Source organism: Aricia agestis, chromosome 6, assembly GCF_905147365.1.
Source record: "Aricia agestis chromosome 6, ilAriAges1.1, whole genome shotgun sequence".
In the NCBI taxonomy this organism is placed as follows: domain Eukaryota; kingdom Metazoa; phylum Arthropoda; class Insecta; order Lepidoptera; family Lycaenidae; genus Aricia; species Aricia agestis.
In genome coordinates, this window is record NC_056411.1 from 681,900 (window position 1) to 693,414 (window position 11,515).

The 11,515-nt window shown below is 39.0% G+C and overlaps 1 protein-coding gene and 2 non-coding genes across 8 annotated transcripts in view; all 3 read left to right on the forward strand.

The window, feature by feature from the left end:
- LOC121727565 overlaps positions 1-9,958 on the forward strand; it is a 66,246-nt gene extending 56,288 nt beyond the window's left edge. For 3 of the 6 annotated variants that reach the window (XR_006035693.1, XR_006035696.1, XR_006035694.1), the window contains 8 exons: positions 592-739; positions 1,537-1,753; positions 2,286-2,527; positions 2,923-3,074; positions 5,700-5,915; positions 6,270-6,493; positions 7,702-8,669; positions 9,263-9,958. Coding sequence is in view for 2 of the 6 variants with exons in the window: in XM_042115455.1 (XP_041971389.1) it covers positions 592-739; positions 1,537-1,753; positions 2,286-2,527; positions 2,923-3,074; positions 5,700-5,915; positions 6,270-6,493; positions 7,702-7,868; positions 8,653-8,660 (1,374 nt within the window). In the remaining 4 variants the exon portion in view is untranslated. The remainder of the gene's footprint in view (positions 1-591; positions 740-1,536; positions 1,754-2,285; positions 2,528-2,922; positions 3,075-5,699; positions 5,916-6,269; positions 6,494-7,701; positions 8,670-9,262) is intronic. The other 3 variants (XM_042115455.1, XR_006035695.1, XM_042115454.1) reach the window with 3 other exon arrangements.
- Positions 3,970-4,042, forward strand: Trnar-ucg. The gene has a single exon. It is a non-coding gene; the product is annotated as a tRNA-Arg (tRNA).
- Positions 7,015-7,087, forward strand: Trnar-ucg. Its single transcript has one exon. It is a non-coding gene; the product is annotated as a tRNA-Arg (tRNA).
- Positions 9,959-11,515: the final 1,557 nt, after the last annotated feature.

Genomic DNA, 11,515 nt, shown 5'->3' on the forward strand with positions numbered 1-11,515 from the left:
CGACTTATTGTTGGTATTAATACTTCGATCACAGTTTCCAGGAAATTCTATTGTATTCTATTGATGTCGCGATCACCGGTGCTCTTATGGGGCTTGAAGAATTAATGTAAAGAAATACAGGCAGAAAAAAAATCATAACATACGGTTTAAGCAGTATTATCAGAAATATTGATTCATAGGCTAATAACGGACCTACATAATTATATTAGTTTGATTGGGTAATTTCACATCTATATCACAGTATTACAATTTAGGGATAATATTGTAATACTGTGTCTATGTTAATTGGTGATGTCGGCCAATCTTGATATAATATATACCCCAATCAAATTACGTATGTCATCTATCTATGCTTTTCTTTGATAGTATATTAGCCTGCCGAAGCATAAAATAAGCCTCCTCCAATGAGCATTCAAAAAGTATTCTTCTTTCTTCTTCAGATATTCTTTCTTTTTCTTCTTTAATTAAATATTGTTTGCGCACTTCAACATGTAAACCTTGGTACTATGATAATAATATTTGTGTTCCTTTCCAAATTTGTATTTAGTATGAGACAATAAAGTTTTTACTTTTTTTATTGTATCACCCCAGGACCTGGCGTTCACTGACACCGGGTGCCTGTACATGATGTTCGTGAGTCACGGCGGCGGGTTCGACCCCGTCAACAAGAAGACCAGCAAGCACCTCCACACGCCGCACGTCACCGAGGAGAGGATATGCATCAAGCCGTGCGGACCCGGTGAGTGTTAATCAATCGATCAATATGGAGCACGTACTAATTCCTATTGAACTACGACGAAAGAGACACTTTCACTCGCTTACCGAAACACCGCTATTGTGCTATGGAGTACATGTGGGAACTACAAACTACAAAGCCGTTACTCATTAGTCATTAGTGTGTGTGAAAGAGATATGTAAATAAATAGATATTATTTTAAATCAATTATTTGCCAATTTATAATGGGCAAATAATATAATAATAGGTTAAGACCCTGGATATACTAATAGGTTAAGTAGGTATATAATACTTAGGGCCTGTTTCACCACTTCCTTATAAGTGCCGAATAGCCTGGCTATTCACAACTTTTTTGACATATTCTCCATACTTTATCGGTCAAGTTAAATGGTAGATAGCCTATTTGGCACTTATCAGGAAGTGGTGAACGGGCCCTAAGTATTATATACCTACTTAACCTATTAGTATATCCAGGGTCCCCGTAAGGGCTACTGGCGCCTGTGTGCAAAATAAGGATTTCAATGACGACCCTTTAGGCAAATTTTTTGGGTCCTTGGTTTTGGCGCCCCCAAAGATGATGATTTGGCGCCCCTAGAGGATGGCGCCCGTGTGCATTGCACACATTGCACATAATATGGTAGCGGGGGCCCTGAGTATATTTAGTCTCTGCCTATGCTGATCAACTATTTAGGAAGCTCGATTTCTGTCAGGATGTAGGTTGCTTATTAACTCAGTATTTTTTTTTTGTTATTTTGTAACGAATAAATTTAATAATAAACATACATTTACACACTTCTCAGAACCAGCCGAAGACGAAGTAACAACAGAGCCCCCAGTCCCGGGCGGTCGCTCCTACTCCATGCTGGTGCGTGTGGAGGGGCTGGCGGAGAGCTTCCGCCCCCCCGCACCCGACACACCCGACTTCACCACCCTGGCCGCAAGACTCGCGGGCGGGTTGGAGGGGGAGTTGAAGGGGGTGCCTGGATTCCGGGGAATCACTGTAAACGGGTTCAGTCAGTGAGTACCATAGTAGTTTAACGATGTTAGTGGCGGCTGAAAAGAAAGATCTTCTGACCGAGTGAGATAGCATGCTCGGTCAGGCCGAAGCCCACTGATGACATTAGACGTTGTTTAAATATATCTTGTCGTTCTCCGAAACTTTGATAACGCAATGCAGGATTGTGAGGCTAATTGGGGGTACCGCCACTGTCGTATTATTGGAACGTTGAGGAAGTGGTGGAGGTCTACTTCAACCGCTTTCTTACAACTTTCGTTTTACAACAACCGCTACTACGACTAACTTCCGACAACGTTAGAGATAGAGATAACAATATGTTCGTTGGATCGTTGAAGATTGAAGCAGCCTAATTTTTTAAGTGAAAATACTCTTAAAAGTATGTTAAACACTAGATAGAGTATGAACCGATCAAAGGTCTCCCACAAATTCATAATAAAAATAACATTACGATGCGATGCGATGCAATGCGAATTTGCAGTTTTGTGTGGGAGCCCTAAATTCGTGAGTCATAGATTTATTTTTTTATTACAGGAATGAAACGAAGGCAATAATAGCCGACGTGACGCTCAAGTCGATAGAGATGCCGGACGAGAGCGGGCGCGCGCTGGACGACAAGTCGGACAACGTCACCGACGCGTCGGACGACCAGTCGGACGACAAGTCGGACGCCGACCTCGGCAAGTGGGAGCGCGCGGTGCGCTCGGTGCTGGCGCGCGGCTCCGTCGGCGACCTGCGAGTCGATCCCGAGTTCCTGCTTATTGAACCGCAAGGACGTGAGTTGATCATGGTTATTGTGGCTTTAGAAGTATGATGATTGATGACACAACTATTAAATTCCCCTTATGACGTACGAAGACAGTAGACCTTGAATAATATTTGGTTATACCCTGGTCCCTGCGTAATCTTTGCGACTTAATATTAATCGACAACAAACATTGCATCGCATATTTAAAGCGAAATAATTTTGCCAGCCGGATATCTACACTTGTCGGACGTCGGTGAATGTACGCACTACGCAGTCATAGCAGTATTAATCGTGACACTTAATACCAGGACATAAGGCACAAAATTTCACCCATGTACTTATATAAAAATATTATGAACTTCCATGGTACTCATGATTTTGTATTCTTCTATTCTCTAAGCTTGCTATACTTGTATTTTATAGTGGTCCGCTCGGTGGAGACGGAGCGCGTGGCGGAAGGCGGGTGGGGGTCGGGCGCGCGGCTGTGGGCGGTGCTGGGCAGCGTGCTGGCTCTGGCGGCGCTGGCGCTGCTGCAGGCCGCCTGCACGCTCGCCGGCGCGCGCGCCAAACGCACGGTCAGTATGATGATGATGACGATGTGTCACCGGCCGACTTGTCAGATTGTTATTATTATCTATTATTGTAGAATTCTCAACCTTTAACATGTTTGATTATCGACGGCGTATCGGATGAATGTGTTGGTTTGGCAGGTTTGAAGTTAGGTATCTCAATGAAAGTAGTTGGGATTTGTTGGAACTGCAACATGCAAGAGTTACCAATTACTATTGGTATATCTTACTTACAAGTAAGAAGATCATGACTGTACAGTGTAGGTACATACGATGTTATAGTTATACAACGTCCTTCAGTCAGTCTCGGACCCTTTTTAACAATAAACATAGTACGGGAGCCCTAGATTTTTTTTATTACTTTTTTCAAGCGAATTATTTGTGAGTAGCTTCATTTTGATAAGACAAACAACATTTTTATCTGCGAAAAATCTCGAAAGTGGTAGCTAACAAAGATAGAAAGGATTTCATACTTTGAATTGATAGTCCTAAAATATGAATTGTTCTATTTGTAGGACAATGTTACTCTTAAATTTTAAAACTATTAACCTATCATTTTACAAAAAATCTGCTTGTTAGGGTTCCGTTTTAGGGTTAAGTAGTCAACCAAGTTTTGTTGATTACAGAACTCTATGACGGAAACCTAACGAGCTTATCTTTTGTATATTGAATATTGATAGATTAAAAGTCATATAATTTAATTAAAGCAGCGAGTCATAAAAAATCAGCCAAGTGCGAGTCGGACTCGCGCACTAAGGGTTCCGTACTGTTATAGAGCAAACATAGACCAAAATTTGTGGTTTTTGTATGGTAGCCGCCCTCAATTTTCTATTTTATTTTAATTGGAACATAGAAGAAGGCTTTAAATAAGCAATGAGCAATTTCGGCGCCACGTCGACAAGACCGTGTGGCCTAATGGATAAGGCGTCGGACTTCGGATCCGAAGATTGCAGGTTCGAGTCCTGTCACGGTCGCTTCTTGTTTTATTTTTTTTACAAGAAATTGGTATACTTATTGTATAGTTTACTATTATTAGGACTTCTATTATACTAAAACTCTTTAGTATAGAAGTCGCGCGGCTGCCGCACTTCTGGCGACTTAATACGAAGGCGTCCTTACCATGGCATCAACTGTTTATATAGTTAATTTTTTTGCGAAAGTCTCTATTTATCTTGACCAGGTTCTCAAACTGTGCGCCGCAACGCCCTGGTGATCACTATCCGAAACCAAAATAGACCGTATTATAAAATAAAATTATAAGCTCGACCGGAGAAATACCACGTTCTCACAGAAAACCGGCGTGAAACAGCGCTAGCGCTGTGTTTAGCCGAGTGAGTGAGTTTACCGGAGGCTATCAGCTTCTTCATTCTGATAACTGTATTCTTTATTACGACGTAATGAAACCGAACTTTCATTACGTCGTAATAAAGAATCACAAATACACGGTTCATTAGGTTTCTTTCAGTGAGCTCATGAGGAACCTAAATATCGTGCTTTTTTGTATACCCAGCTTTTTTCAAATGCGCCAAAACCATTTTGTGGTCAATCCGTAGTTCTTCAGCTACATCGTAACTATATGCCTAATGCCGATCTCGCTCCACTTTTTCAAAAATGGCGACAAGAGCGACGTGCATCTTTGATATCAACATTTCCGGATTGAAAACGCTTAAACCGCGCTACTCTCACAGATACTGCATTAGGTCCATAAACATCACAAAAAATTTTCGCGGCTTGTGTTGCATTTTTATATTTTTGTAATAAAAATTCAAAATGTATCGAATTTCTTTATTAGCATCACTCATTTTAACAATAAGAAAAACAAAATATGAAAATCTCACATTTACCTTATTTGAATTTGAAATTTGTCTTCTGTAAAATTAAAACTTTTTAATGATACCAAAATCAGCCAGATACAATTGGTATAGCCCAGAGGTTCCCAAACTTATTTTGTCCACTTTAAGAACAAATTTTATTTTAGCGCCCCCATTGTTTCAATTTAAAATGCATCCTGATGAAATAATCACCCCCCAAGCCTGTGCACAACGCCCTTTTTTTTCTGGGTCCCACACCGCCCCCCGTCAGACCTTCAGCGCCCACAAGGGGGCGTTATCGCCCACTTTGGAAAAGGCAGGTATAGCCCAAGAGATTTTATGACAAGTTCATACATACCTACTATAATGCGACTTTTCTATAAAGACTTTTCCCCCAACCTATTATTAATTAAAAGTGTTTATTTATGTATCGTTTAGTACCTAATAGCTAGGTAAAGAAGGGCGCCGCGCCGTGACAAAATATTGAACGTATAACTGCGCCGCAGGCTGAAAAAGATTGGGAACCCCTGATCTAGACAAATTCTACAATTTAAAAATTTTGAGTATATACAGGTATTTCAAAGCGACTCTAGTCCGAGTTATATACTTATAGTCAGAGTTATTTTACTTCTGACTGGGCCTTTTCAACTAATGACAATGACCGAAACAATACGTCGACCTATAACTATATTATTTACTCTTTCTTTTCGTTCCACGTTAAAGAAGTTTATTTTCCAGTCATAAAAGTAATACTTACTTTTATGACTGGAAAATAAACTTCTTTCCTCTTTAATAATTTAACTCTGACATGGTATTCCAGGACCAACTGATTCCGAACTCCGCGTGGAAGGAGTACGGCCCGGCGAACACCAACTACGGGTTCGAGCCGCTCGACGAGCGGTACAGCCCCCCGCACACCGCGCCACGACCCCCCGCGCGGCCCGCCGGCCCCCCGCCCCCGCGCCCCGGCAGTGCCGACGTCGACAAGCCCGCCAACGGACATAAGGCTAACGGGCATAAGGCTAATGGACACAAGGTAATTTAGTCTCCTTAGATGATGGTATCATGCCTACATTTATTTGAAAGTATCGGAAGAGTGAAAAGAAACAAAACTTAAAACAAATTCATTTAAAAGAAATTTGACATACTTACATATTTTGTATAATTAGATTAATTAGTTATCTTGAAATGTTTTATCAACTACACAAATGAGCTGATGTCGTTGTATGCCTCTTGAACGTCCGCTGCGCGCTGGTTATAGGCCGCTGGTTGCATGGCGTCATGTTAAAATAGCTACAACGCCACTTAGCACTAATATAGTGCTAAGGGCATATTATTATGTATGTTTACGTCGTCGGTTTTTTAAACTTAACAAGTGTTATTTCAACAGCAGTCAAACGGCGACGGGTACAAAACCAACGGTAGCGGGTACAAACCCAACGGTGACGGGTACAAACCCAACGGGGACGGGTACAAGCCCAACGGGGACGGGTACAAGCCCAACGGCAACGGGTACGGGTACGGCACGGGCGGGCGCGGCCGACAGTTCCCCAACAGCGCCGCGCAGTACTACCACGACACGCGCTCGCTGCAACGACCGCGGTCGCAGTATAGGTGAGTTACTATCTAAGAAGCTATCCTAGTTAGTATACGACTACTAATAATAAAATAGAATAGAAAACCTTTCTATACACCCTGTATAAGGTGTAACAAAACTAAGCGACAATACTTTAGAGTTTAGGGTGTGTATGTTTTTTGTAGAGTGTTCACTGTGAAAGTGGCAGCGCTGAAAAAACATTTTTTTTCTTTTTTTTATGGGCAAGAGCCCGCGCGTCTTGACTTTTTCCATACAAAGGTGAAAAAAATTCTTTCAGAGCCGCTACTTTCACAGTGAACTGTATAGTTTAGGGGACCAATGTCCAATACACACCCCAAAGTATTATCACTTACTTTTGTTACACCCTGTATATTTAAATATACTCCACTGCTGGATGCAGACCTCTCTTGGCAAAACCAATCTCTAAATTATAACAGTCTACTACATGTTCTACGAAAGACAAGGCTAACTTTGACCCCGTTTGCGGTAGAAGGTTTTATGTCCGTAAAGTTATCGGGAATTTTGCCGCTCCCCGCATGACCGTGTGGCCTAATGGATAAGGCGTCGGACTTCGGATCCGAAGATTGCAGGTTCGAGTCCTGTCACGGTCGAAATAACAATATATTTTAGGTTTTGTTTGTCGTTTATAAATACTAACTCGTGTGCTTTTACGATATATACCTGTTGTGACCGTAAAAACACAAATTGTACTCGATTTTTACCGAAATATAAATTACTGGCATATAAATTGTTTTCGACTGTATTAAAAAACCCACTAAAACCATTTGTCACCATCAACTTAGAATCCAATTAAGTTAAGAATATGTTTTGGCCTGGATCTAAGTATATTATGCTTACAGGCTACAGCTTATCATAATTTTAACCATGTTTAGTGCTGTTGTGACTTGTGACCTACTGTGACAACTCCACCTGTAGGGCAAAGGTTGAACTCTTATGCGGGTCTTTAGTTTGTGTCAGACCCCAGACCGAGTTAACTTTGCCAGAGCTTTGTAGAGCTTACTAGAGCACTTTACAGAATTCTAACGACTAACGATTAGGTACACTTTACGGAAAAACTATCACGCCTATTGATGTGTGCTTTTACATAGTAATTTTTATTTATACATATTATGTAGATGTGTTATCACCAGTCAGTCAAGTAGTGACGACGCGAGCCCTCACAAGCTTTTAGTGACATATATATTACTTACTATTTACTTTTCAGCTACGACACTCCCGACGGTCGTGACGTGCGCGACGGGCGTGACGGGCGCGAGGGGCGTGACGGGCGGCGGTCGCGCGAGATAGGGGCGGGGCGCGGCGCGATGTCGCTGCCGCGGTCGCACGCGCAGCCCGACTTCTACTTCATGCCGTCGCAGCGGAAACACGAGGGTGAGTTCGTGAGGGTATATGTGCCGGCGAGAGACAGGCCGGTGGAGTAGTCGACAACCCTACTAGAAATTACGTAGCAATAGTACTTACAAAGTAGGTATACTAGAGTTACTACGGTTGTCAGCATTATTGGTGATTTTTTACTGAATAGAGCTGTAGGGTTGCCAGCATTATAGAAAATACCAGCCTAATAGATGAAAAATAGCGGGAATGTTGGAAAATTGCTGGGCGTTAGTGTCGCTACTTGCAGGACTTAGATGCTCTTTCCTAGAGATGTGTACTGTGTAGGTAGTCGGCGATTTGTCGCTTGTTATAAGTTTGCCAGTGATTAAAGTTTAGATTTATAACCTCATCAACATAATAAATTTGATCTAGTATAGTCTACAGATAATACTTTAAACGTGCTGTAAGTTGTAACCAGTTTTGATAATGGTGTAGACTGTAGACTGTTATGGACCTACTACGGTTAGCAGTCATCTACGCCAAGTTTATGTAGTACGCCAAGGTATGTAAATAAAAGAATACTTTAAATACAAAAGCTTCTCAATATTCCCATATTAATATCCGGGTGTAAAATATGTACCTAAGTTGTATTATAAGTACACCATTAGGTATGTAGGTACGTATGTAAGTAAATCTACATCTAGTATATAATAATTAATTCTTAAATATTGAAGGCCCTGGCTATAATAATAATAATAATAATTTTCAAATCTTAAATAAGTTTAAAATAGAACATGATGGCGCTTTAACGATGATATTAAATACATTTTATAATTCACAGCCAAATGAGCGAATAAGGTACGACAATTATTCATTCCCAGTTTATGTTGGGATGGTCTAACAACATGTGCATAATATTACTATTTAAGCCTTTAGTATACCTTAATTATGTGTCTTATAACATACCCTGGTCACCGGACACCTTGAATTTCGGACATTAACGTACTTGTCGCTTTGCATACGTGTGGAAACGAGATAGCTTAATGTTTGTACGCGAGTGGAAAAACAAATAGACATATTTTATGAGTTCGGTGACCTGGCTGTAACGAAACTTTAGTGTCAGTTTACACAAAAAGTCATTGAAATCTTCCGTTAATAATGATTAACTGGTGTTGGGTACTGTACGTTTCTGTGTGTAGAGTCAAGCATAAAAAGTAGAGAAGTAAATAATTCATCAATATACGAAGTAGCAAACACTACCGTCTACCATAATATTGTAATTAAAATATTATTATGTCCCGACTTCGCCCATGCCTTAAAATTAGTCCCTCTCTTTTGTTGGTACTTAAGAACGAGATAGAATAACATACATTTGATTTTATGTCAAATATTTCAATAAATTTTAGTTATAATATGTATACTCATTTTAATATTCGTTTTTTCTTTTCCAGATTTTTGATCCAGAGAGAGCACAAAAGAGATTTAGTTACCAAATAATTTTTTAAATTGTATTTAATGCAGTAATTACAGCTCTATTATATTCGTTGCTAAATCAAAATTGAGATATTCGGGCATTACGTTGTAAATAGGAAGAGATTTTTGGACATTTTTATCGGTATTTAAATTTTAGAAAAATAAAAATTTATTTAAAGGTAGTATAAAATAATTTGCTTGTATATTATAAAAAAGTGTTTTTGAATTTGCAACGATATAACCATATCTAGTCTCGTGTCACAGTTTTAAACTAAGTTAAAATATATCTCGATAATATTAACGACAAGTTAACGGCTACTTGAACTGATTTTACTCTGGTACTGACAAGTAAACCATAACAGAATCAACGAATCTCTTAAAATTTGACAGCTGCGTGCTGAGCTAGTTTTTGTCCATAACTAAAATTACTCTTGTGGTTAACGTGGTAAATTAGTTACCATGTTAACCACAAGAGGCGCTGTTTTGATGCGATAAATACGTAGCTCTACACTTGAGTTTCCGATTCCATGTTAACGGTCAGCAATGCCAAAAACTAGCACTCAGCGGGGCTAAAATGGTCACATTTAGCAATTCCTCTCAATCAATTATAGATGAAATGATACACGAGAACTCTAAACGATATAGTGTTATATTATTATTGAAAGAAACAAAAAATATAAATAAAATATTGTTATAAGTCAGAGGGCGAATGTTTTTTCTGACAAGTAAAATATTTTATTCTAAATTTATTCATTTCAAACAATGTCAATTTTGCGATATTTTAAAAATGAATCGTATTATAATTCATAATATGATTCTCCACACCGACCATTTTAGCCCCGCAGTACGCTGATTTTACATCCAAATGAATCCTACCAATAATAATTGTTTTGTTGATGTGTGAAGTATAATTTAATATGATTTTATACCTACCTGATTAGAATAAGTAAGTATTAAGTAAGAATCAATAAAGATAGTGTATTTGTATAGTCAAAAGATTTGTAGATTTAAAGATTTTACGAATATATTATGAATGAAATTAGATTTTATTTTCTGATAGGAATAAATTCAAATAAAGAGTAATACAGTAATGATATTGAAAATGAAACAAAATATAAATAGTCAGACAAGTAAATATTATAGCAGTGCAATATTGAAATGCTAAACGGCATCACACCATATTTTGTTTAGCTTTTGTGCATCGCCGCATCACGCCACGTTTCGAATCTGACGAACTGTGGAGCAGGCCTAAGATACCTGTAGAGATTATAATATTATACGTAATAAATTGTAGATAGTTAATAGTTACTTTATGATTGTTTATATTTAATAACAGAGGTTGTAATCGAATAATGTGTTAGGGTATGACGATTATTGTACAATATTTATAATAGATTAACAAGTGGTATTGCCAAATGTAAAATAATAAATGCACATTACTTATACATTGTATTTTTATTTTAGAATAGAATATTTAAGATATAGATGGAAGTAATAATAATTATTTTTCAGAAGAGCGCCATCTGGTGATAAATAACGTCAAGAAGCTCTATATTTTTTGTAACTCAAGTAACTTTTTTAAAAGAGTTACAAAAAGTCCTTACAGTTTGCTCAATATATTCTAAAATAGTACCATCTCAATATCCTTTATATTATATACTATTAGGATTTGTGTATTTTACAGTTACCACCTTTACCTTACATACTTAATGTTATAATAACAATAGCTCCCACACCGGTTTCGGTGACGGTGGCCGTTTTCATTGAAACCAGGCCAGCTACGCAGGAGTAATTTTTATAGTGCCCAAGTGTGTGCGCAGTACACAAAAGCACTCTATTCCTTTACTCTCATTAATCTCATTACCCAGTGGGACGGAAGACCGACATGACCGGCGAGAGATCAGGCGCAGGTCCGACTTTTTACATGCCCATCATGGTGGTGGATCATCTTACTTGTCAGACAATCAGGTGCATTGTCCTTACCAAACATGGAAATAACATGTTTCCAACGCAGGAATCGAACCCACGACCTCCGAGTCGAGACTCCAGAGCCGCGCTCTATACCGCTAGACCACGGAGGCGTTACATAATGTTATGATGACCTAAGGAGTACCAAGCCTGCACATCGTATAGTTTATGGTACCATCGAAGATATTGATTCATAGGCATCGCTAATCCGAAGTTTGTAATATTATATTATTTACTTCTTAATTCTTATATACTTACGCCAT